This window comes from Bos indicus, chromosome 19 (assembly GCF_029378745.1).
Source record: "Bos indicus isolate NIAB-ARS_2022 breed Sahiwal x Tharparkar chromosome 19, NIAB-ARS_B.indTharparkar_mat_pri_1.0, whole genome shotgun sequence".
NCBI lineage: Eukaryota > Metazoa > Chordata > Mammalia > Artiodactyla > Bovidae > Bos > Bos indicus.
In genome coordinates this window covers 56,835,421-56,860,687 of record NC_091778.1, presented here as the reverse complement: position 1 = coordinate 56,860,687, position 25,267 = coordinate 56,835,421, and the positions used below count along the sequence as shown (strand labels likewise).

The following is a 25,267-nucleotide window of genomic DNA, read 5'->3' as shown; positions in this document are numbered from 1 at the left end:
GAGAGGGGCCTGCACTGAAGGCAGCAGAGTTAACATCCGCCTAGAAACCCCTAATGGATACTGGGGAGTGTGTGACGACCTAAGATGACCTAAGGCTCTTTGCACGTGGCCATCTGGACGCGCCAGGTGTATATAAATCGAGGAAACGGCAGCTGCCAGTGAGCGGCACAAAAGCAAGCTGTCAGAGCATGCTGGACAAGTCAGACGACGACAGACTTGGCGGACCTGGACACGGTGTGTGTTCCCATTAGCGTTTGTGTGCAGGCGTGTGGCGGGTCCTCGCCTGTTGCCAGCTCTCTGAGGCTCCATGGAGTCACGCCAACCAGATCAGCGCCTGACCACCTTCAGCCCTTGAGTTTCCTTCCCTCCCTGCAGCTGTCTGGGACCTGGTCTCCAAGGCGGGTTTATCCTTAGGTTAGGAAAGTCACCCCCACAGCCATCAGTCCTGCTCTAGGGTACACAGTGGTGTTTCTAAGGCACTGCTGGCCTGGGGCAGCCTGAGAATCCTACAGGGAGCAGAAATACCCCAGGGGCTTTGGTCAGAAGCGAGCCCCTAGCTGTTCCCAGGTTTGCCCCACTTCTGGAGTCCTTGAGCCAAGGCCTTTGACATGAAATTAGTTGTTTGAGGAGAGGCAGGGAAACCCTCAAGGGTGTGCCACCTTCACATGGCTGGGCACAGAGCGCTGTGGTAAGGGTTTGGGTGCTTAGCCAGGCAAGTGCCTGCTGTGGAAACCCAGGTTGCACCTGCCCAGATTGGAAGGACTTTGTCAGGGAAAGGTGTGTGTGTGTTTAGGCAGGGGTCCCATGCTTGCCTCGTCTGCTTGGTGAGTCTTGAATGTGAAAACTGGTTCCAGGTGGGGGAAATGGAGTGCAGGCCTGGAAGCCTGGGCAGATGCAAGTTGGGTGGGGCTGGGTCCTGAGCTTTGTCTTTCGGTGTTTGCGGAACCTGGGGTGCAGGTGTGCCGAGTCTAAGGCTCCAGGGTCGTTGCCCAAAACAGCTGCCTCCAACCGACTGCCCAGTCTCCCAGAGAAGTGACTGAAATAGAGGTTGTAGCCTAGGCGCTGCTGCTCCATCCAGTCCCCCCGCATAGCCTCTCATGATGGCCCTGCGGCTCCTGCTGCATCTCACCTTCCTCGGGCTCGGAACCACTCAGCCTTTGGCTCAGCAGCAGGGCTTTAGCGTGCCGGCATTCGGTAGGTAGAGACCATAAGGCCTTGAGCTTTGGGATTTGGGTCCCAAGGCACAGGGTGACCTCGACCTCCACCCTTCAGACTGGCCATCCTCCTCCAACCTCAACTCACCCCAGGAGGTTCCGGACCTCATCCAGATTCCGAACAACGGAAGCAAGCCCCTGGTGGTGGATGTGCAGGTGTTCGTGTCCAACGTATTCAACGTGGTAAGTGTCCTGAGGACCCGGGGGGCCCCAAGAACTGAGCTGGAGATGGAACAGGGCTCAGCCTAGTGAACGCCAGGGTCTCCTGCCTTCTTGCCACAGTGCCCACCCCCGAGGTGACACGCTGTTCCCCTCCCCCAGGACATCCTTCGGTACACGGTGTCCTCCACATTGCTGCTTCGGCTGGTGAGCATCCATGGCGGGTGGGGGCTGAGGAAGGGAGAGACCCCTGTGAGTCCAGCACAGACGTACTGGCCTTTGTCAACCTGCTAAGCCCAGGGGCACATATACACGGACAGTGGGAGCCTTAGTAGCATCCTTGTGTCCCCAGTCCTGGCTGAACACACGCCTGGCCTTGAACTCAACTGGGCACCAGCGGAACCCAGTCATGCTGCCCTGGGACGTACTCTGGATGCCGAGACTCACTGTTCGGGAGGCGTAAGTGAGGCGGGGGTTGTTTTCCCTGGCACGGGCCAGGCGCAGCCTTGTCTATTACTCATCTGGAGCCGGGAGGTCCTCTTAATATCCCCCTCCTGGTGGCCCCGCCAGACCACCGTGCACTATGGTGCCCTACCTTCCAGAACCCCAAGGGCAGTGCGCAGCAGCTGGGAACATGCTGGGGTCCCCCCACCTCCCCCTTCTGAGGGGTGTCTGTCCCTCTGCAGCCTCTGGGTGAATTGGCAGGACAAGAGCCCGCAGGCCCGCGTAGACAGGGACGGCCACATCGAGTTCGACCTAGCCCTCACCACGGAGACCAACTGCGACTTTGAGCTCTTCCACTTCCCCAGGGACCAGAGCGACTGCCACCTCACCTTCTTCGCTTTCAGCAACACTGGTGCTGTGGGGGATGAGGGGAGAGGGGAGGGGAAGCCTCTGGCCCCCAGCAAACACCTGACCTGGGGGACCAGGCCTGGGGTCACACCCGGCCACCCCCCGGCTTAGGGGAGCTGGGCACGCTTCTTTCACTCCATATGTCCCACTCAAATAGCAGTCACATCTCCTGGTCCTCCCCTGCTGTAGGCTGTGGGCCCCTCCAGTCTTCTTCCCCCACCCCCAGAGCAACAGTTCTGGGCCGACAGCCAGGGCCGAACTGCACACTTGTGTCCAGCCCAGAGGCGCAGGCTGCTGCAGCCTCACTCCTGGAAACATCCTAGTATCTCAGGTGTGAGATGATATACCGGTGAGTGAGTCTGTGACCATGTCCCCTGCCCCTCTGTGAAGTGGTGCAAAGTGCGTTTATTTTTACAATGAAAATTCACTTTATGAATCTGAGCTGGCCCTTCCTCCAAGTGGAGAAAACTTGGGGTATTGCAAAATCAGTTTGGAAAGCCCCTGGACAGACCAGCTTCCAAGTGTGCCCCCAGCAATCATCAGCGGGCTCCGCCATCCCTGGCTCCAGTCCGTCCCTGCCCCTACTGCCAGGAAAGATGCAGGCACAGGGTCTTTCTTTCTGAGTTTACTGTTCTCACCCCTCCCCCTTCAGTGACGGAGCTGGAGTTCCAGGTCCACGCGGTGAACGAGATTGTGAGTGTCAAGAGGGAGTTCGTGGTTCAGGATCTGAAAACCCAAATCCCGCCCCAGCACCTGGTACCCTGCTTCCAGGTGACGGTGAGTTGGGAGATGGCTACCAAGGGCTGAGGGGGGTGTTGGGGATGCACAGTCAGAGGCCACGACCTCACTCTTCTATGCCCACCCCCTGGAATGCCCCGTCTTCCTTCCAGTTGAGCCTGCAGAACACAGCACTAAAGGCCATCTTAACCCTCCTGGTCCCTGGGGAGGCGCTGCTGTTGGCTGACCTTTGCGGGGGGCTGCTGCCCCTTCACACTGAGCGCATCGCCTACAAGGTGACCCTGCTTCTGAGCTACCTCGTCTTCCACTCCTCCCTGATACAGGCCCTGCCCAGCTCCTCCTCCTGTAACCCCCTGCTAGGTAAGGCCCTGCCCTTGCCGCTCTGTGCTGGGTCTGCCTCACTCTGCCCCCGCCTACTGTCACCGGAGCCAGGGTGCCTCTGCTCAGGTCCCGGGGCCCGTGAGGCCAGGCCTGGCTCCTGACCGCTCTTCTCCACCCCCTCTCCAGTTTACTACTTCACTGTCCTGCTGCTGCTGCTCTTTGTCAGCACCACCGAGACTGTGCTGTTGACCGGGCTTCTGGCCCGGGGCAACCTCAGGGCAGAGGACAGCCCCAGCCCAGCGCTGAATGGGGAGCAGCACGACCGCGGGAAGCCAGGGCCTAACCCTGAAGGTGGGCAGGGGCTGGGGCCCTTCCTGGGGGGGTGGAGGAGGAGGCCTAGAGGCAGAGCTGGCAGACTGAGGCTGCAGGTCACCGGGCTCTTTAGAGGTTCCTGCACCCTTCTCGGCCGGCTCTGCTGTCCGGACTCCACTGTGGCTGCACTCACAAGCAGCAGGTCTGGAGCAGGGAGCAGAACCAGTCGCCCTAAGCCCCAGTGACTTCAGACTCCCTGGGCTTCCCAGGTGGCACTGGGGGTATAGAGCCCACCTGCCAATGCAGGAGACATAAGAGACATGGGTCCAATCCCTGGGTCAGGAAGATCCTCTGGAGGAGAGTATGGCAACCCACTCCAATATTCCTGCCTGGAGAATCCCATGGACAGAGGAGCCTGGAAGGCTACAGTCCACGGGGTCACAAAGAGTCAGACTCGACTGAAGTGACTTAGTACAGGAAAACGCTATGCCTTGCACAGCCTCTCTCAGAGGGCATTTCTTCAACTCACGGTGATCTAGAAGGGGCCAGACCCGAATGTCCCTTAGTTGTGAATCTGATGAAGTGGGACACAGACTCGCACTCTGGGGTTCACCCTTGTGCACACGCAGAGCGTGCAGTACGTCTTCTTTTACTCTTCCTGTCCACACAGAAGCCCCTGGAGCAGGGAAGGGGTCCAGAAGGAGCTGGGCTGAGGCTGCTGACCGCATCTTCTTCCAGGTGTATGTGGTAGGGGTGGCGTGTAGCCAGTTCATCTTCATTGCACTCTGGATGTGGGCGACATGCAAGTCGGACCCAGCCCCTGGAGCGGCCTCACCCCACGGCGGGCAGCCCAGGCTGTAACGGGCAGGGCCCGGGGCTGCAGACCTGGGGCGCGAGGGCTGTGACGGGGCCTCTGGAGGGGGAGGGAGGTGGACTCTCCTCCCTCAGCCTGCAGGACCCCAGGGCACCCCGAGCTCTCCTTCCTGTGAGCACGTAAGCAAGGAGTGTGGAATAAACACATCACCCCGGGGCAAGGGCGCCTCTGGGGTTTGTCTTTGTCGCGCTCAGCTGTTCACTTTCGTTGGAGTAGGTGGGGCCCCACCTCACATCCTGAGCCCCGCTCTGCTGCAGACTGCCTCACTACTGTCCGCTGGGCCCGTCCCCACACACAGCCTAACTGCTCCTTCGGCAAGCACTGCCACTTGGCCTCGGGCCAGGAGCGCTGGAGCCGCAGAGACAGGCCCGGATGGTCAGGACCCTTCTGTGAGCTCCGGCCAGTGCCCAGAGGGCAGGGAGAGCACTTCCACTCCAGCCACCAGGACGCACCTCGCGGGCAGAATTCCCCAGGCGGCAGAACTGTGGGGGTAAGGCAGGCATTCTCTGCACTGAGTCTGAGAGCAGTCCAACCCCCTTGCTTTTCTGCAGGGCCTGGGGCTGCGGTGTGGCCTGCTCCTCTGAGCCTGACCCTCAGGCCTGGGCTGAACAGCATTTTCCACCCCAGTCCCAAGCTGGCCTGGAAGCAGGGCTACTCAGCCCTCCTCCTCCTGTCCCGTGAGGCAGCTGTGGGCACAGACCTCTGTCTGCCTTCTCTGTCTTTCTTGTCTTGAAGCCATCCTGTGGCTTCTGCAGGCTGTGGTCAGAGTGATGAACCCCAAGGTTCTGGGAGAGCGCTGCTTGGGTAGGGAATGGGGGCTGCGAGAGGAAGGGCAGACCAGGACTTGAGGACTCGGGGGTGGGGCTCCTGGCCGGGTGGCACAGCAAGGCCCCTGTCGCAAAGGATGCCACACTCACCCAGCCCAGAGGCAAGTCCACACCTGTTTATGTGTCCAGTAACACAGCTGCTCTGGCAGAGCCAGGCAGGGGCAGCGGCAGCTCAGGCCGAGGTGTCAAAGAGGCGATCGATCATGTCCCCCACCTGCTCCACGCGGTACTTGATGTACTTCTCCGGGTTCTTGGTGAAGGGCACGCTGCCATACCTGCCCAGGCGCTGAGGTCAGCGGGGGCAGGCCGAGCCCCTCCCCAGCTCTGCCTCAGCCTAAGGCCCTCCTAATGGGGTGCCCCTGAGTCATGTTTTGGTCTGGCCCCACACCAAAGCCATAGGCGCTGGGTCTGCCACCTGAACCCACCTCCCTCTCTCCACGTTTTCTCAAAGAAAAGAGCCCAGAGGTCCAGTTGGGGCAGAGGGGGAGCGTGGGGCTGGGAAGGCAGAGATGGAGGGCTCACCTGTTTAGAAAGGCCCCGTAGGTCTCCTTAACGATACTTTTCTGAGCTTGGCGGATCTTGTCCCTCTGTTCCGTGTCGGGAATCGCCCAGGCCTTCTGGATTTTGCACAACTCCTCAAGGCCATCGTTGAAGCCCTGGCCACCAACAGGGGGAAATAGCAGTGACCCAGAGACAAACGTTCGGGTCTGTGTTGCTACGGGAGCGGCATCAATCGACGGAGGGGAGAAGATCCTGACTTACCTTAAAACGCTCCTTGATCATCTGCCGCTCCTTGTCCCGAAGCTGGGGGGCCGGGGGAGATGGCAGACAAAGCGGAGCTCAGAGCAGAGGCGCCCTGCCCCTGGCTCCTTCCCTTCTGCCCTCGGGGCCACAGGCATCCCTGCTTTCTCATTCTGGTTGTTTATTTTTTTCCCAGAGAGACAACACAGAGCACCGTATCCACTAGCCATCCCTCCCCTCCCCAGCCCAGGCCTTCAGCCCACCTTGACTCCAGGCTGGACCACAGGCAGATTCTTCTCGGCAATGTAGTCAGTCACCTTTAGCCAACTGCCAGGCAGGGAGGGAAGCACAGGGCAGAAAAGGGACAGCCTCAGACCCCTGCTTCCTTTCCTGGGGTTTTGTTTTTTTAAAAAATCTCTTCATTTACTGGGGTAGGTGGTGAGGGCAGGGATCAGTTTGGGTCAAAACTGAGCAAAACACAGCAGAGATTCTTTTTTTCCCCCTTGGGAATAAAAATGTTCAAGCTGCTCGCTTTTAAAATTAAGGACAGGAAACCGAGCACTCAATAGATTGATCAAGCACTACCGACTGCACTTCATGTCGGCATCACGGCCGATTTAGATGGAGAAGCAGATGAGAAAGGAGGAGCAGAGCACAGACAAACAAGGAGGAAGAGGGAGATACAGCCACGGGGAAGAACCCCCGAAGGGGGAGAGACACACAGACTAAGAAACAGGAGGAGAGGACCAGAGACAGCCCGGAGAGCAGGGCTCAGCCGAGTTCAAGGGCCCCTGCGACCTGGCTCTTTGCTCGGCCAGAATGTTACCCACATCTCTGACAGTCAACCATTCTTAGCTGTCACCCTTGGCAGACTACCCTTGAACAGACTGGCAAAGCGCCCCTTCCCTGCCAAGGAGTAGGCAGTGGGAGGGGGCTTCCCACCCGCCTACAAAAGTCATTAAAAAGCAGAGGATTGGGGTCCACTGGGCAGCAGTTCCCCACCACTGACCCCACTCTGACCGGGCCCAGCGTCCCCAGGCTCTAGGAAGGAAGCATGAGTGGTGGGTACATAGGTCGGGGCGGGGGTTTCCCACCTGCGCTGGTAGGTCTGGATCTGCTGCTCGATGTGCTCCCGGTAGGAGCGCTCAGCAGTCTTCTGGGTCACAGCCACCAGCTGGATCAGCTCGGACCTGGGGTGGGAGCAGGCGGTAGAGGAGAGAGCGGAGGTCCAACAGGCTGCCAGCCTCCACAGCAGCCCCGGTGGGGCCTGCCTCCCACCTCCCTGGGTCCTGGGCCCGCCAAGGGTGAAGGGGTGCCCTCCCCACTGGAACACCAGGGGGCACAGCCATCCCCAGGAGGCCGGGCAGAGGCAGCTGAGCCCCAGAGCAGCCCCCGCGGCCACTTACTTCTCCAGGGCCTTGAGGATGTAGTTGTAGTTGTTGTGCAGGAAGATGGCACTCAGAGCCGGGTCCTCATACACCTTGGATTTGCTCAGCAGGTTCAACTGCAGGTTGCCCAGGACTTTACCTGCACAGGGAAGGATGTGGTCACCTACCAACCACGGCAGTCTGATCCGCAAACCAACTCCCACTCGTCGCTCCTTGTCCCTCCCGGACCCAAGACCCCGCCAGACTTGGGAGCCCTTGGCCCACCCCCACAGCCCCCCAGCCAGAGGTTAGGTTGCAATTCTAAAGGTCGGGGCAGGGTGGGGGGCCCTCAGGAGCGGGGCCAGGACTAGCAGGAGCACACAAAGAGAAGGAAGGGAAGAGGCAGGAGGCCGGGCGCTGGGGCTGCTGGCTGGCGGGGACCACTCACAGATGTAGGTGCTCAGCAGACGCTTGCTGAACTCGGAGCTGTAGCTGGTGGCGGAGGAACTGGTCTCTGTGAGAGGAGAAGTCCTGTTACCGCGGCGGTGGCAGCAGCCAAGACCCTCTCTGGCCTCCCCTTGGCCCGGGGAGCAGCTAGGGAAACCCTGGGAGGGGCCTTCCTCGGGCAGAGCTGGGTATGTCCTGAGCTACGGGGCTCCCTTCCCGCTGAGGGGAGCGCTTCCTGGGACTCTTCTGGAATCTGGGGAGACCCCTCCATGGTCTTGGGTGGTGGGGTTAATGAGCTGACCCCCAAGGACCGGCAGGAAGACAGGCAGGATGGGCGTGGGGACAGCCCCTTCCCCCAACCCAAGCTGGGTGGTACCTACAAGGCCCATGTATCCCATTTATTAGCAGCAGAGTTTTAGAATAAGCCCCTGATAGCCTCTCCACCTTCTTCCCCACCACCCATAAGCTCCTCTACCAGGCCAGAGGTGTCCTGCCCACACAGAGCAGAAGGCCAGGGGGTTGGGGAGTGGACAGGGTAGGAAGGGGACAGGGAGGTGCTGGACCAGCCTGAAGGGTGTAGTCAGGGTGCTGGGCACAGCAGGATGCTGTCTGCAGAAGCCCAGAGACAGAAACTGGCAGTCAGGGAGCTGAGGGGGTCAGGAGCACCCTGAAGGAACCCGTGCCCCTCTGACCCTGCTCCAACTGGGGCCCTGAGCCTGTCCAGGGGCCTCTGTGCCCAGGGAACCTCACCCACGGGGCTTCAGAGAGGGAGGATGGGGCTGCCGAGCCCTGCTGCTTACCTCGGGGGTCTAAAGGAATATTGTATGTGTCCCCAAGAACTACGCAGTGAGAGGCAGTGCGCACAGAGGGGAAGGGGGGAGACAAAGGAGGGAGAAAGATGCAAAGTGCAAAACAGGTTAGAGACGGCCGCCACACCCGAGCCAAGCAGCCCACGCCCCTCGACGCCGGGACACAGACAGCAGGACAGCCCAGGTTGGACCCCCGCAGGCCAGGGACACACTGGGAAGTGGACATCAGGAGAACGACAGGCCAGAGGCTGCCCCCAGGATGCGGGGTACAGGGAAGGCCCAGGGCTGGGTCTCAGCGCGCGCCTCCCCACGTGCTGACTTCCCAACCCCGGTCACGGGAAGATACCAGGCTGGCCCTGAGAAGCCAGCCGAGCCCGCTCAGTGGGTCAGCGGTGTGAGACCAAGTAGGAGGACAGGCAACACAAGAGGAGGTGGGGAGATGCAGAAGGAGGGGGAGCGGGCGGGAAAGACACCTTCAGACAAGTGGGGTCTGCACTCCAGGGCGAGGACAGTGGAGGGAGCCGGGGGGACGGAGGCCAGGGCAGGAGGTCAGACCCCGCCCTCCTGATGCTGGGTCTGATGACCCAAGAGGCTTGGGGGGGAGGGTCCTGTCACAGGCCACAACTCCTTTCCACCCCCTAGGGTGGGGGGATCTCCTCACCCAGAGAGGAGGGTGCCCCCTGGGGGGGCTAACCCCACGTCTCCAGCCTGGAGGGAGGAATGGGGTGGGGGGCCCCGCTGGGAGGGGTCAAGTACCTTGGGAGGCCAGCATGGCGCCCGCCGTCTCCTGGAAGTCCAGAAGCTGCTGCAGGAAGAGGATGGCCTGTGTGGGGAGAAAATAGGGCCAAGAAGAAGGTCAAGGGCAGGACCCAAAGGCTGGATCAGCCCCCACGGTGCAGCCCCTCTGGCCATTCCAGGACAGGTGAGGGCAGGCGTCTGCCGATGAAACAGCTGGCAGCAAACCTGCCACTTCACCCTGTGGGTCTGGCCTCCGGGGAAAGGCCCCGTCTGCAGGGGGTGCTCAGCGCCTCCCGCCCATCCTGCCACCTATGCCCCTCGCCCGCCCCAGGAGTCCCCGGTAGCACCTACGTTGCTCGTGAGCTCGTGCACGGTGCCATCCTTGGGCATGTTGTATTCCTTGTCCGGGTCATTCTGTGGGACAGACAGCCTGAATCTCTGAGACAGCTCCTAAGGATGCCCCAGCCCACCCAGCACCTGTCTGTGGGCCCACAGCGCAACCTCCTGGCAGACATGCATCAGGACACCCCATCGGGCACAAACAAAAAAGCAAGAGGGACCTAAAGGAGCTTGATGCCTCGGGTGGGGGTCTCTGGGAAAGAAAGGGAGGCCCGTGGGTACTGACAGGAGACCAGCAGCACGGCTGGCCGGCTTCCCCGCAGGGCAGGCCCACCCCACTTGGAGGCCTGCTCTCAGGAGTTCCTGAGGCCGTTGGCAGTGGCCCTGCCTGCAGCCCCGCCGGCCGGCCTGGGTGGCGTGGACAGAGGAAGGGCACCTTGATGTTGTCGGCAAAGTCCTCCAGCGCTTTGGCTCCCACGGTCTCCATGGAGGTGATGAGGCTGGGCAGCTTGTTCTTGGTGCTGGCGGCCGTGCCCTGAGGATGTAGCCACATGGCTGCACAGGGCTCCAGAGCCCTGCTCCTTCCCAGCCCCCCGCCCCGGGGACTGTCTCTTCTCCTCACTCCCCCAAGAGCACCTCCACCCACCCAGGGCCCCGGGGAAGCTGCTGCTGCCCCTCACTCTGAGCAGAGAATGCAGTTCTCCTGGGAGGCCCTGCTGGGCGACGGGACTCCTCCTCCCGGCATCCCCAAGGGCCCCCCTGCCCCCACGTACCTGGAGCACCTGGTCAAACTCAGGCTTGGTCTGCTTGAGGTGCCGCAGGATGGGGAAGACAGTGAGCACGGCTGAGAAGTCGTGGCGGATGATGGCCTTGCGGGCGGCCACCACAATGTTCTCACCTTCGAGCATGAGCCCGTCCAGGGCATCCTGAGAGAGTGGGGCAGGGGGAGGGCTCAGGGAAGGGGCAGCCAGCTGGCTCCCATGGCCGGTGAGGGCAGCCGGAAGGGTATGGGGGGCAGTGTGCCTCCGATCAGGACACATCACCCAGTTCAGAGGCCCCAGGATCAGGGTGGAGGAAGTGGCTGGAGTTAAGGGCTAGGAACCTGGCCTGGACTCAAGCTTCTGCAGGGACAGCTCTCACTTGGGGCATCTGGTCGAGGCGGGGCGGGGCCAGACCTGTATCAAAGAGTCGAAAGTCTTTTTCTGATGGTGCTCAGGGATGACGTCCGTCAGCAGCTGGTACTCGCTCTGGGCCAGCTTAACAAAGGCACTGACGCAGTGAATGTAGGCATCGGTTTCCACGTCCAGCATGTCATCTCTCCCTGGGGGGACAGCAGGGCCCCTGAGCTACTGGTTTGGGGTAGCCCCTCTCCCTGCTGGGGTGGGGGCCGTGAATCTCTCCAGCTCCTGGGCTGCAGCCAGATTGGCAGCAGATGGGAGGAAGACTGCTGGCAGAAAGCTGAGAGGACTCTAGCAGAGCCGCCAGGGTTTGAGGGGGAAAAAAAGGGGCCGAGTCCAGCCTTGGTCTGAACTTCATTTTCAGCTCTGCTGTGGGCAGTACTATTGTCCCAGAGCGTCAGGTATGGGAGGTGTGGGGGAGATGGATTCAAGGACAAGAAGACCCCTCAGTCGACTTCCCGGAGAAGACACGTCTGAACCCAGACGGGGGATTTTGAACTGTACTGGGAAGACGACACTCAGGGATGGGCAAGAGGCAATATCCACCCCGAGGAGGCTGGCACCATCTCAGAAGATGCTGGGCCTCTGAAGGCAGACACTGGCCTGGCCAGGCCTTCTGGAATGTATAAAAAGGTGGTGGGCTCTGGTCTATGAGGCTAGCTGACATGGGATCAAAGTTGGACAGCAGGCCACGTAAGCCCCAGAGAGGGAGGCTTGCTTGGTCGTCAGCTGCCCCGGGAGGAGCAGGGGGTCCCTCCACGGGACTGGAGGCTGGGGCAGTGGTGTCCGCAGGCAACCAGATGCTACGTGCCAAGGGACGGGCTCTGAGGGGGTCAGAGCCTTGGAGCTGCTGCTGGAGTCAGGTGCGGGCGCTCCCTACCCTCCAAGGGGCCGCCTGCAGCTTCTGCCCTCGGCCCAGGCCTGGAAAGCCCAGCCTGCACTCCCGTCTGGAGAGAGGCAGGGAGACCTAGTGCCCGAGAGAGAGAGAGAGGAGACCGGGGAGAGAGAGAGGCGAGTAGGCCTGGCTCGTCCTTGGAGCAGAGGCCGGCTGGGCAGCGGGAGCGGGCCCTTCCGGGGGTGGCCGGGAGTGCGGCGCTGGCGGCCCGCGGGCTGGGCTGCGGTACTCACCGGCCAGTGGCCCGGCCTTGTCGTTCAGGGCCTCGGACAGGTGCTTAACTCGGAAATCATGCTCGTGACCTAGCGAGACGTCAGCCGCAAACACAAGCAGCGTTTATCCAGGGGCGGGATGGCTGCCTCTTGGGTGGGGGCGGGGGCTGAGAAGGAGCCCTCAATCTCCAGGGGGCGGATATGAGATGGGGTGTACGGACGGGGGCACTGGAGAGGGCTCTGAGCCCCTCCTCTGCCTCAGACCACCTTAGGAACAGCCGTTTCAAGCCTGACTTGCAGTGCCTGGACCGCCCTTGGGAGCCGGCTTCCCCAAACCCGGAGGCTGAGAAAGCTGTGAGGACCACAGAGGGTTTCTGAAGAGTTTCCGGCAGCTGCAGAAGGTCTGATGCTCAGCCCCAGGGGCTGTGTCTCACCGTATTTGGGGAAAGGTCCAGTTAGAGATATGTCACTGCCCAATGAATGGGGACAGGCTCCTTTTGTCCCCCAGGGTCATTGTTTTGAAGGCGGATCTGGTCCACCGGGGCAGGGCTGTCCCTCCTCTGATGGGAGACGGGGGGACACAGGCTGCGCAAGCTCCCCCTTCTGAAGGTGGGGGGTGGCGGGGGGCAGCCAGCTTGGCCCTGCCACTGCTGGTCTGAGCGTGAAAGGGCTGCCCGTGACAGAGAACTTTCTCAGAGTTCAAAGGGGAGACAAGAAGGACAGAGACAGGATGGGGAGGGGGCGGGAAGCCTCCCGGGAGGCAGAGCCTCCGTCAGCCAGACAGGACTGGGCCAAGACCACAAAGGCTGCCCCCGAGCCAGCCAGCGGGGCTCAGTGGCCCCAGGGACCTCAGTTCCCCCCGCCCCTCTCAGGCTTGTGCCAGAAGCCCTCTGGGGGGTGGAGGCTCTGCCCTGCCACGGGAGTGGACACACAGTGGAGGAGGAGGGAACTGGAGAGGAACACGGGGTGATTACCTTCCAGAGGAATGAGGTTAGAGCCCCCCTTTTTCCCATCTAGACCATGCTGAGAATATTGTTTCAGAAGGTTCTGAGCCTTACGGATCGTCCCTGTCACCAGAGCCACACAGAGAGGAGACAAGAAGACCTAGGAAATGAGCGAGAGAAAACAGCAGCAGCCCTCCACCGAGCCCTCTCCCCCAGGCCTGCGCCCACCCCAGCAGTGAGCACGCCCGGACGGAGGAACGGAGCTGTTTCATTCCCCCAGGGGACTCCTGGTTCTGCCAGTGACCCTCGTGGTTCTGGGTCTGAGTTCATTTGAGGAAGTGCAGCGGGTGAAGGAGATGAGATGGGCAAAGATCCACCAGGAGAAGCCAAAAATTAAAAAAAACAGTACTGAGTGGCACTTGGATTATAGGCCCTGGGACAGAGGAGCAAGTCACAGAGCTCTTGAGCTCAGAAAGGGAGATCCTGGGGACACCTTGAGGCCCTTGGGTCCTCTCCCAAGGGCAGGCCGAGCTCTCCGGGCACGCTCAGTGCCAGAAGCGGCCAAGCAGCAGCCCACCGAAAGCAGGAGACCCGGGAGGTGGCGAAATGGGACTGGGCTTCCAGGGACAGCAGTGGGAGGCTTGGAGATCCAGAGGCAGAGTGGCCCGCACACCAGGGGAGGGACCCGAACCATCAGAGCTCTTGGGAATGACTCAAAAGCCGAGGAGAAGTTAACAGAGGCCACCACACAGACAGCTGGAGCGGGAGGGCCACAGGAAAGGGGGCATACTCTTGGCATGGGGGGAAAAAACCAACAGTTAGTATCACACGTGAGAACAATGACAACAACGCCGCGGTGCCCACAGCCTCTCGGGTCAGCTACCTCTATGGGAGCGAGACAGCTCAGGGAAGAACACGTGAGGGAAATAAAACAGCACTCAAAACGGATGTGTGCAGCGGCCTCGTCAACAAAGCTGGGGGCAGGGGAGGCACCGTGAGGGTAACTCGGGTCCCTCTCCCCTGGGGACTGCTGGATGCCCCCGGGCATCTCTGAACACAGGGAGGCTGCTTGGGTCCTGGCAGCTCCCCAAAAGGCTTGGGGAGGCAGGACATTTCTCTCTGTGCACACCAACCACAATTAGCTACTAACAATCGAGTTCAGGGCTCCGGTTCAGCATCTGTCTCGCCGTGTTCTCCTTCTTCAGCGAGCAGCCTCACTAATGAGCCAATCGGTTTCCTGCCCCACAGCCGAGTGGGAGCAGATGGGCCCACGCGGCCTTCAGGAGCCTCGCCAGCACGTCCGTGTGGATGTGGGCTGGGGACACTGATCTGGCAGCCGCCATGCCCGTCAGGCACCCAACTACCTTGGACGATGCCGAGGTCAGTGTTTCATCACCCACCGCGCCTCCCAGCTTCACTCCTCAAGAGCTGGGAACCACGTCCTGGGGGCCACGTCCTGTCTCCCTAGTTTCCGGCATCAGTTCTGAGCTCCCCCCATCCCCAGCTTCTGACAGCTCTTGAAACCCCACAGAAACCAAAGGGACCCTCACAGCTACAGCCCTCCTTTCGGCAGGCTCGAAGTCAAGGCTGCTTTAGGTCCAGCGGGAGCACCAAGATCAGACCCCGGCTCCCCAGCAGGGCCAGCAGTGCTCCTGGATGCAGTCTGGGTCCTGGGGTGCCCGTCGGAGAAGAGACAGAGGGGAGGAGAGCGCAGGCCTGCCGAGGCCCAAGGAGCCCCACAGCCTCGCTGAGCCGAGGCACAGAGACGGACAGGCCGGTGTGGCGGGCAGCTGTGGCCACACAGGCAGCCTTACTAGAGTCCCTGTTTGCGGCCAGTTCTCCCAGGGGGGCGGCCAGGACATCCACGCTGGAGGGGAAGGGCCCCCGGCTTCCCTCATGCCACGCCCACTGGTGCCCTGCCTGCGGGCAGCCTCTGCTCTGCCGCGTCTCCAAACCCTGAACAAAGGCCTGAGGAAGAGCGGGTTTTCAGGGCAACTGTGAACAGGCAACCCTGCTCCCTGAGGGGCAGGGAAGGAGAGCGCCGTCATGAAGGACGGTCCCACCAGTGCCTCTGGGCATGTGAGGCAACAGCAGCTGGACCAGGTGGGCTGAGGCAGAAGAAGCCCCTGGCCTCACTGGCTCTCTCTCTCCCTGGGGTCTGCAGTGGTCCCTCACCCCGGAAGACCCCAGCCTCTCGAGGGCAACACCTCTCAGCAGCTAGACACAGCCAGGCTTGCCAAGCGGATGACACATCCAGAGGGCCACTGTTTACCTGGAGCACAGACTACGGGGCACACGATGACGGGAAGAAGGCCAGACAGTGAGCTGCTCGCCCAGGACACCCACAGCCCAGGCCTCTCCCACCTCAATGACCCTCCCCCGACTCCCCACAGCTGGACACAAGCTTCGAGTGGAACCCAAAAGCCCAGCTGTGTCCTTCGGCGAGGATGGCCTGGGATTTTTTTTTTTTTTTCTGGATGGATGGATGGACTGTGAAAGAGTAAACTCTCCCCTCTCCACTTCCTAACCACGCGTCAGGTCAAGCGGCCTGGGCTTCCTGGAAGGTGAAGCCCGCCGTGCCTGCCCCTGTCCCATTCCACGGTTTTGGTGGCGGCAGCAGGCCTGGCCTTTCCACAAGATGACGGAGAGAGGCCGAGGGCGCCCAGCGAGTGGCTGCCCCGGCACCCGTCAGCCCGCCTCTCCAGGACTGTGACCCTCCGCTCCAAGGACCCTTATGCAGCCCCCGGACTCGTGAGAAAGGAGCTCACTGGACCAGGCTTTGCTGGGTGGGCAGACACCTGCTTTCTGTCCCGTGTACCTGTGGTCAGGGGTACTGTGAGACAAGCTCTACAGGGGCCGGTGCGGCTCACCCTGGGGTGGGCCTGGGCAACCCAGGTCCCAGGTGGCCCTTGGGATGGTTCTGAGGTGGGCCGGCGGTGGGGGGCTCACCTGGCCGCTTGACCGGCTTCTTGGTGGGCGTGTCTTTCCTCTTGTTGGGGATGGCAGGGGAGTAGGGGACCCCGGAGGAAGAGCTGCTCTTCCGGAAATGCTCCTTCAGGCCTTTGATGGAGCGGTCCAGCTGGCTGGAGCGGATCTGGTAGTAGACGTTCATGAAATCTGAGGAAAGACGGGCGACAGCTGAGGTCCCTGCCCCTGGCCCAGGAGCCTCCCTCTCCCCTCCAGACACAGCTCCTCGGGGCAGCAGTGGGTACCTGCTATTGCTACCTGCGAACCTCTTCCTAGCAGCCCCCAGCGCAGCCTCATCCCAAATTAAACCAAGTCTTATGAGAGAAACTATCCCCCAACAGAACCAACAGTTGTGAGTTGTTTTGTTGTGTTGTTGTTTTTTTACTATGCCACACAGCATGTGGTTCTTGGTTCCCCGACCAAAGATCGAATCCGTGCTCCCTACAGTAGAATCAGAGTCCTAACCACTGGACCACCAGAGAGCTCCCTTTGAAAGTAATGTTTTTTAATTTTTTATTTTGTTTGTTTATTTTTGGCCACACCCCGAGGCTTGTGGGATCTTAGTTCCCAGACGGGGGATTGAACGCAGGCCTGTGGAACTGAAAGCAGAGTCCTAACCACTGGACTGCTAGGGAATTCCCGGTTAAGTTTTTTTTTTTAGATAAAAAAAATACAAAGTTAACACCCAGCTTCAACTTGGTAAGAGGTCCACGGATGTGATTTCTGGGTCGGGAAGATCCCCTGGAGAAGGGATAGGCTACCCACTCCAGTAATCTTGGGCTTCCCTGGTGGCTTGGTCAGTAAAGAATCTGCCTGCAATGCGGGAGACCCAGGTTCAATCCCTGACTCAGGAAGTCCTTCTCCCTGGAGAAGGAAATGGCAACCTACTCCAGTATTCTCGTCTAGATAATCCCATGGACAGAGGAGCCTGGTGAGGTAAAGTCCATGGGGTTGCAAAGAGTCGTACATGACTCCAGCGACTGAGCATGCAAAGGATGTGAGCAAGGTGTAGGCAGTAAAGAGACAAGAAGTGAAGTGAAGTGAAGTCGCTCAGTTGTGTCCGACTCTGCGACCCCATGGACTGTGGCCTGCCAGGTTCCTCCATCCATGGGATTTTCCAGGCCAGAATACTGGAATGGGTTGCCATTTCCTTCTCCAGGGGATCTTCCCAACCCAGGGATCGAACCCAGGTCTCCTGCATTGTAGGCATCTGAGCCACCAGGAAGTCCCAATAAATGTCAGCAAGTGAAAAAAATAGACCATTCTTTAGCTGTGAATGAAGTGAAAATTTAAAAGAATGAGAGGATCGTGACAGCCCAGTCAAATAGCTAAGATAAATGAAGTTAAGGAAGAATAAACAGCTGGAGGATTGTCAACGGTCAGTCCACCGGCCCCATCTGTCCGGAGAAGAACGTAAGATGGCAAGAAGGTTACAGATCTGTTCAGACAGCTCTACCTGATAACTGCACCTTTGAGAAAATATCCCAAAGAACTTCCTAAATAAGAAGACTAAGCAATGTAAGCATGTTCACTCCGGCACTTTATCAATACTGGAAAATTAGAAAAGAAAAAAGTGCAAATGAGTGAGGAAAAAAGATACAGATGCCACAGTACATTTCCGCAGCTCCGAACCAACGTGTAACTAGCATGCGAAATGGACCAAAGCACAGAGGTTCTGGCTGAAGGAGGCAGGGGGTCTGGAGGCATCCCCGGGCCTCCCTTATCCCAAGGGAGCCCCTGGATCGCTCCTGCCAACCCCTCGGCTCCCAGAGTGCAGTTTGTGAGCCACAGACAAGCCTGTGCGGTTGGTACAGGCAGCCCTGAGACCCGGCACCGCACAGTCCTCGAGAAGGAGGGGGACAGTGGTAAGGCCCACTGGCAGCTTGGTGTGTGTACACACTACCAAAGGGAAGACGAATGTGGAGGACTAAGCAGCTTGAAATTGAATATTCATTAGTTTTTTTAAATTTTTGTTTAACTCAGGAGTTTTCTTTTAAAAATCCTGGGACAGGCCAAAGAAATGATGGGACCAACACACCCCAGAATATTATGCAGCTGTCAAAAAGAATGAAGCAGATATACATGTACTGATATGGAATGCTCTCAAGGCATGTCACTAAGTTAAAAGCAAAAGCCAGAAAACAACTGTCAGAGAGGACAACTGTCCTTCCACCTGGGAACGAGGGGGCGATACGCACATAGTTACTCTCTCTCTCACACACATAAAGATTTTTTGGAAGGCTGTAAACAACCTCAACAGCACTCATCTTTGGGTCATGCTGTAGGCATCACAGAAGCAGGGAGGTGAACTTCTGCTTTCACCTAAACCTTTCTGTGCCGTTTAAAAGTTTTATAATTAACTGGGGGGAGAAAGGAAGAAACAGGAGAAAGGAAGGCATATAAAGAAACGGTTGGATTTGCTAGATTCCCAGTTTGACACACACGCTCGGGATTTATGGCTCACGTTGTCTCCTACTAAACTCTATCAAAGACATGCAAGTGGACTAAAGAAACGAAGGGGAGGCCCGCTCCCTCCGGCCTGCCACCAGCACCCGGACCGCCTCACCTTGGTTGCGGCCGTATTCCACCAGCCAGCGGGAGATGCGGACCACGTCGTGCAGCACGCTCTCGGGCAGGTGCTCCAGGGGCACCTCCTCCTGGAGCTCCAGGTCGTCCTCACCACCGATCAGATCCAGGATGAGCACCGGGGACACCACCTTGCTGTGCCGGGTCATCAGGCTGCGGAACTCAGACTCCAGCGACTCCTTCCCCCGCTCAAACAGCAGCTTCTATGGATGGAGGGAGGGCAGGGGGAAAGATGAGGGTCCGCAGCTGCTCCAGCACTCAGCTGGCCCTTGCCTCCCCATACCCTTCCTTTCCCTTCCTGCTTCTGGGTCCCAGCCCTCCTCTGCCTTCACTTCCTTTTTCCCAGAGAAGAAACGCTCGGAAGCCTTCCTGTATTCTTTCTTTCCCTTTTGTTCTCTTAAAATGTATGCTTGCAGGTGAAACCCAGAGTTTTACAAAAAGTAGGTGCTTACAGGTATCAGCTGATTATTTTCTCATTCCACCATTAATTTGTATTCTTGTTAGAAAAGGGTTTGTTAGAAACCCTTGTTAGAAAAGCAAAAGAAAAAAACATAAATTGGATGTCAAAAACTTATGTGCTGAAAATGATGCCATCAAAAAAGTGGAAAGAGGGGGACTTCCCGGACTGTCCAAGGCTTAAGACTCCATACTTCCACGGACGGAGGCAAGGGTTCAATCCCTGGCCAGGGAACTGAGATCCCGCACGCCATGCTGTGAGCACTCCCCCGCACCCCCCTCCAAAAAAAAAGTGGAAAGACGACCCATAAATTGAAGGGAAATATTTGCAAATCATGTATCTGATAAGTGATAGGTATTCAGAGCAGACAAGAGAATCAAAAATATACGCCCACACTAAAGTATGTACACAAGTGTTCACAGCAACACTGCCTGTAACCACCAAAAAGACGAATGGACAAACAAGCTGTGGTAGATCCATTGAATGCAAGATAATTCAGCCCTACAATGGAGTGAAGCGCTGACACACGTTACCACACAGATGAACCTTGTGAACAGGCAATCTGAAAGCAGCTAGATTCAAAAGGTCACATATTGTGTGATTCCATTTACAGAAGTCCAGAACAGGCAAATGTACAAAGAAAACATGAGTGAGTACTAGTGGCGGGGAGAATGGGGAGGCAAGGGAAGAAGAGGGACTGCCAACGTGTTTCTTTTTACAGGGGATGAATATGTTATGACATTTATTCCAGGGATGTTGCATGACTCGGGGATTGTTAAAACTACTAAATTACTGATTACTAAACTACTAAGCTTTATACTTCAGATGGGTAAAATTTTATTGGTATGTGAATTATATCTCAATAAAGATGCTTTAAAAATAGAGAGAAGTTGGAGTGTTTCTGCTTACTTAAAAAGTAAGTCCTCTAGGGTAAACATGGAGTTGTCTGTTTTTTGTCTTCTCCTTCTCTAGCCCACCCCCACACCCAAGTTCTAGCACAGAGCTCTTCACTCTGTGATCTGAACTTGGAAGAGACCCTCAAGAACAAAGTTCTCCAACCCCTGACATTCCAGTCTCTGAGTCCAGGCTGCCCACTGATGGGCTGTAGTACACTGGTTATACCGGTGTGTCCCCTCCGGGTTACTAGTGTGGCAATATACTGATCCTGTCAGCCTTCTGTGTAGCCAGGTAGCAATGGTTATACAACGTGAATGTCACTGAACTGTTCCCTTAAAGACGGTTAGAAGTGGTAATTTTTATATTATGTATTTTTCACTACACTAAAAAAATACCCACGCATTTATAAAAATCAAATGTTAAATTTACATTTCATAGGTAACTTGTAATGTGTGTTCTCTGGTGGCTCAGTGGTAAAGAACCTGCCTGCCTATGCAGGAGATCTCTGGGTTGAGAAGATCCCCTGGAGAAGGACATGGCAACCCACTCCAGTATTCTTGCTTGGGAAATCCCATGGACAGAGGAGCCTGGCAGACTACAGTCCATGGGGTTGCAAAAGAGTCAGACAGAACTCAGCAACTAAACAACAACTTATAATTTAGCTAAATTATTAAAATGCAATCAAAATGTATACCTGTAATTCCTGAAACAGAGATTTTAATGTCTATAGTATGTGCATAGTATTATATACTTCTTTTTATTCGACTATATTATCTTTTAGCTGGTTCAGTGTCAGTCATGAGACCCGGGCAGGGATTGGTGTCTCCCAACCTCTCACATCACTCTGTTGGCCCCTTACCACTTTGTTGAGCTCTGGGCTGTCTGGGCTATTGTCCTGGAAATACTCCACAGCCTTCTGAATCTTGGCCATGCTTCCCAGGTACTCCTCTAGCCTACCTGTGGGCCTGGAAAGGAGAAGAGCCACATTAGCCCGGGCAGATGGAAGATGAAGAGGAATGGTATTTGGAAATGGGAGAACAGAATTAACACAGGGGACTCCAGGCTTACACATATTCTACCCCCTTCCAAAGCCTACTGGTCCAAGAGGCGTCAGGAATGTGACGCTCTGGCCCGAGCTCACCCCTCCCTGATGATCTTCTCAGTGTCACTGGCCACGTGGTAGTAGCTGATGACGTGGTCCAGACAGGACAGGGTCTTCTCGACATTCTCCTGCAGCCGCTGCAGGTTCTCCGTCTGCTTGTGCACGGGGATGATGGAGTTCTCCAGCTTCATAAGGCGACTCTCAAAGGATGACAGGATAGACACCTGCGGGGGCAAGCCCCGTGCTCTCAGGCCTCAGGGTTGTCCCAGCACTGCTTCGGCCCCCCAGCCAGCTCTTCAGCATTTGCTGTGGTTTTCTAGACAGTAGGCTCCAAGAGGAGAGGGAGAGGGTATACCTATTCCCCACTGTATCCCCAGGATCTACCACGTGCCTGGCAGATCGGAGGTGGCCCAAATAAACTGGCTGAAGTTTGATCTGAAGGCGAGGCAAGCATTATATTAACTCCTCAGAAAATCACCACAGGATGGCTTCCCTTCCACCCCTTAAAGCCAGATCTCAATTTATGTTCTCTCTGATGCTTTCCTAGACTGAACAGGAACTAGTTTCATACAGAGTAGCCTCAAATGCATTCCTGGTACCTTCAAACCTCCTCTCTCTAAGGCAATGGCACCCCACTCCAGTACTCTTGCCTGGAAAATCCCATGGACAGAGGAGCCTGGTGGGCTGCAGTCCATGGGGTCACTAAAGTCAGGCACGACCAAGCGACTCCACTTTCACTTTCACGCATTGGAGAAGGAAATGGCAACCCACTCCAGTGCTCTTGCCTGGAGAATCCCAGGGACAGGGGAGCCTGGTGGGCTGCCGTCTATGGGGTCACACAGAGTCGGACACGACTGAAGCGACTTAGCAGCAGCAGCAGCACTTGATGACTGTGTTACTGAATACATATCCACGTTTCTATCTACTACTCGGTTTGGGTTTTCCAGGCTCTTTTAGGAATAAGAAAGGAAGTTCATGTTTATTGAGTACCTATTGTATAGCAGATACAGTGCAAGAGGCATTTCCACGCATTAGCTTCTATGACCTTCACAGCTACAAGGGAGATTAGCATCGTCTATTTTAGCAGAGGAGGTAACTGAGGCTCAGAGTTACCTGTCAGGAGCCACACACAAATAAGTGGAGGGGCAAGGGCTAGATCCCACATCTGTCTGATTTCTGGCTCATTTTACCCCTCCAGCTATCTGGAGTGACAGCTGAGTCTCCCGCCCTCAGTAACCTCAGAAGTGGTAACCCCACCGGTGATACCCACACTTAAATTGAGGGTGACCCATGGCCAGTACCCAGCCCACTTAAGTCAGTCTCACTAAATGTTTGCGGAAGGAGAGAAAGAAGAATGGAGAACTCAGGCAGAAAGCAGAAATGTCGGGGGCTGCAGCATCCTCAGCGAAGGGGCAGGCAAGGGGAAGAGAGTGTAAGAGAAGTGTAACACTGTTGCTAGAGAAACCCAGACGTTACCACCCATCACCACCCAGGCCAGAAGCCTCAGGCTTTAGGTACCCAAACCCCTGGGTCGCAGGGTTCTCTCTCCAGCGTCTGGAGGCCCTCCCAGCTGAGGGGTTACTCACCATGTTCTTGGTGAGCTGGTCGCTCTTCTCCAGGCTGTCTCGGATGAAGGACAGCGTCTCCTCCTCCTGCAGAGAGAGGGGAGGACATCACCAGAAGCCAGAGACCACCGCATCCCGGCTCCACAGCCTCGCCCGGACCCGATTGCCTGGTACCCGGCCCCCTCCCACTCCTGCTACCTCCCTGAGTAGACGCCCGGCCCGGATCTCGGCCCCTTTCCTCACCTCCTCCCCCGCCTCCCCAGCCCCACCTGCTTCAGCTTCTCCTCGATCTCCCGCCGCCGGGCGGACGCCTCCTGCGGGGGGATCATGACTTCGACCCTCCCTGCGTGCGGCTCCCACAGCCCAGCGTCTCGCTTCCGAGGGCCCTCTCGGCTCCCGTCCCTGTCACACCCACTTCCGCCCGTGGCCCCCTCCCCGGGGCGCGCTTGCCGCCATATTTGGAGTGGCAGGCGGAAGTGCGCCTGCGTGGAACTAAGGGACAGGGGGACCCCGGCAGGTGGCCATCTTGGGTGTGGCGGGGAGGTGCACCCGGGTTTCACCTTGATGCGTGTTGCCACCCTCAGGTTCTCTAGCGGTGTTTTGTCCCGCAGCTGGCACAACAGTTACAGCTCACTTGCCGTCTTCGTGGCAAGGCTGACTCTTTTCACAAAGATTAATAACGAATTCGTTTGTCCGGATCCAGGCACAGATGAGGCGTTCCCCCGCAAAGCACAGCACAGAGCTTGTCACACAGCAGGCGCCTAATGTGCACAGAGCTTGTCACACAGCAGGCGCCTAATGTGTGCTCATTTAATGACTGAGGGACCTATGTAGTCGTGTCCCCCTTCGGCCCTAAAAGTTCTCACGGAATGCGCCCTGTGTGCAAGCCCTGGCCCGGGCAAAGAATGCTCGCCCATGGCCCCAGCGGCATCCATAACTACAATCCCGACTTGCGAGGGGCTGGGCCAAATTCCTGGGGTAGGAGGGGTTCTGGGAGCACTCATCCCGGGGACTGGTATGGAACCGGAGAGAAGCTCCAAGCTCCACACTAAGGTGTCTGTTTTGGAGAGAGATACATGGTTTTATTTGCTGGGGGTGAGGGCCGGGCCGCGGGTAGAGTATGGCTTCAGCGGTGTATTTTCCCAGGTCTGAAAACAGTGCAAGGGGAAGGCTGAAAAAGCCCAGACCTGTCCGCGGGGTTAGAACCCAGGTGGTGTTCTCAGTGATGGAGGCGCTGAGGCCTGTTTGCGGGTACTCAGACACAAGGGGAGCGTTTCTCAGGGCCTCTGAGGACATCAGAAAGGCCTGGAGGGCTGGTAGGCACCCTCCTGCAAGGGGCCAAAATGTCTCAGCTCCTTTGCCCGGAGTCTCCTCTAATTAGTTCGGGGCCAGCCAGGGGTGGGGAAGTGGCCCTGGATCAGGGCTCCTGCAGGGATGAATGTTCTGGATTCACCACAGACACAGCTCCTGTAAAACCTAGTGTTACTCCCTCCTCCATTGCAGAGGCTCACCCTGCCTCTGGTCCCACCCTGGGGTGGTAAGTGGCTGCACAGCTTTGTTGAGGCATCCAGGTACAGGAAGATAGACAATGAAGCATATACTGGTGGGTGAGAAGGTTTGGGGGGCACCAAGTTATGGGGTTACCAAGGCTCTCCCAGCGGCCAGTTCCACAAAAAGGAGGAAGAAGTGGGACTGAGCCCCTGGAGGGGGATTGGACAGCTTTCTTTCAGGGCGAGAGGACAGTTTCAGATCTGGTTGATGGCCGTGAAAGTACTGATGAAGAAAATATCTGGGAGGCGCACCCCTGTTGCAAATGAGGGAGATAAAAAGGCAGAATCCTTGTGTAAGGACAGCTAGGATGACTCCATTGAGGCGGCCCTTGTGCAGTCCTGAGAACCAAGTGAAAGGAAAAGTTTAAATTGTTAGCAGCCAGAGAAAAGAAAAAGTGGACTAGAGAGCTTTGGTGGAAAGGACTTTGGGCTCAGATGGACCAGCCCTAAGAGCCTCATTCAACACTTACCCCTTTGAGCAGCACCCAGCCCACAGCCGACACTCCAGAAAATATGAATAACATCATCTCAAGAAGAAATCCTTTATGGCTGTGAACAAATACTTTGAGCTTTTTAATATTCTCATTGCAATTTTGTAAACTATATACATGTGTGTTTTGTATTTTCTCAAATATCCTTCTCTAAGGGCAGGCTGCTTGCTCCTCGTGAGGAAAGCTATGACAAATCTAGACAATGTATTAAAAAGCAGACACATCACTTTGCAGACAAAGGTCCGTATAGTCAAACGTGATTTTTTCCAGTAGTCATGTAAAAATATGAGAGTTGGACCAGAAAGAAGGCTGAGCATGGAAGAATTGATGCTTCCAAACTGTGTTGCTGGAGAAGATTCTTGAGAGTCCCTCGGACAGCAAGGAGATCAAACCAGTTAATCCTAAAGGAAATCAATCTTGATTATTCATTGGCAGAACTGATGCTGAAGCTCCAATACTTTGGCTACCTGATGTGAACAGCTGACTCATTGGAAAAGATCTGATACTGGGAAAGATTGAAGGCGAAAGGGGACAGCGGAGGATGAGATGGTTAGATAGCAAGCATCACTGACTGAATGGACATGAATCTGAGCAAACTCTGGGTGATGGTGAAAGTCGGGGGAGCCTGGTCCACGCGGTCACGAGGAGTCGGACACAACTTAGCGACTGAACAACAAAGTGCAGT

General features: G+C 57.2%; 2 protein-coding genes across 10 annotated transcripts; one reads left to right on the top strand and one right to left on the bottom strand.

The window, feature by feature from the left end:
• Positions 1–1,100: 1,100 nt before the first annotated feature.
• ZACN (zinc activated ion channel) lies at positions 1,101–4,674 on the top strand. Its single transcript, XM_019981863.2, has 9 exons — positions 1,101–1,194; positions 1,273–1,397; positions 1,536–1,580; positions 1,726–1,832; positions 2,060–2,229; positions 2,878–3,002; positions 3,116–3,323; positions 3,471–3,635; positions 4,267–4,674. Exons 1-9 carry the CDS (start codon positions 1,101–1,103, stop codon positions 4,455–4,457), a joined length of 1,230 nt encoding a protein of 409 aa, XP_019837422.2. The 3' UTR covers positions 4,458–4,674.
• EXOC7 (exocyst complex component 7) lies at positions 2,838–22,978 on the bottom strand. Of its 9 annotated transcripts, XR_002183034.2 has the most exons (22): positions 22,811–22,978; positions 22,563–22,628; positions 21,016–21,200; positions 20,734–20,839; positions 18,501–18,723; positions 15,917–16,084; positions 12,998–13,090; positions 12,045–12,113; positions 10,914–11,059; positions 10,512–10,664; positions 10,175–10,273; positions 9,751–9,813; positions 9,418–9,484; positions 8,653–8,691; positions 7,854–7,919; positions 7,445–7,565; positions 7,133–7,228; positions 6,302–6,365; positions 6,060–6,101; positions 5,820–5,953; positions 5,411–5,572; positions 2,838–4,381 (listed from the first exon to the last, which is right to left on the bottom strand). XR_002183034.2 is itself a non-coding variant. In XM_019981854.2 (21 exons), exons 1-21 carry the CDS (start codon positions 22,868–22,870, stop codon positions 5,470–5,472), a joined length of 2,163 nt encoding a protein of 720 aa, XP_019837413.2. In that variant the 5' UTR covers positions 22,871–22,978; the 3' UTR covers positions 5,399–5,469. The 9 variants fall into 9 exon arrangements, 8 of the variants coding, with proteins under 8 accessions (XP_019837413.2, XP_019837414.2, XP_019837416.2 ...); XM_019981854.2 differs by lacking the exon at positions 2,838–4,381 and having other exon boundaries at positions 5,399–5,572; XM_019981855.2 differs by lacking the exons at positions 2,838–4,381; positions 8,653–8,691 and having other exon boundaries at positions 5,399–5,572.
• Positions 22,979–25,267: the final 2,289 nt, after the last annotated feature.

What these genes read in the sequence shown, in the direction of transcription:
- ZACN (XM_019981863.2), top strand. Translation starts at nt 1,101, where the DNA reads ATGGCCCTGCGGCTCCTGCTGCATCTCACCTTCCTCGGGCTCGGAACC. An exon ending in CTTCGCTTTCAGCAACACTG is followed by an intron (nt 2,230 to 2,877) that starts GTGCTGTGGGGG and finishes CTCCCCCTTCAG; the next exon opens with TGACGGAGCTGGAGTTCCAG. An exon ending in GCCAGGGCCTAACCCTGAAG is followed by an intron (nt 3,636 to 4,266) that starts GTGGGCAGGGGC and finishes CTGTCCACACAG; the next exon opens with AAGCCCCTGGAGCAGGGAAG.
- EXOC7 (XM_019981854.2), bottom strand. Translation starts at nt 22,870, where the DNA reads ATGATCCCCCCGCAGGAGGCGTCCGCCCGGCGGCGGGAGATCGAGGAG. An exon ending in GAGAAGATCATCAGGGAGGG is followed by an intron (nt 20,840 to 21,015) that starts GTGAGCTCGGGC and finishes TCTCCTTTCCAG; the next exon opens with GCCCACAGGTAGGCTAGAGG. An exon ending in AGTTTGACCAGGTGCTCCAG is followed by an intron (nt 10,274 to 10,511) that starts GTACGTGGGGGC and finishes CTACATCCTCAG; the next exon opens with GGCACGGCCGCCAGCACCAA.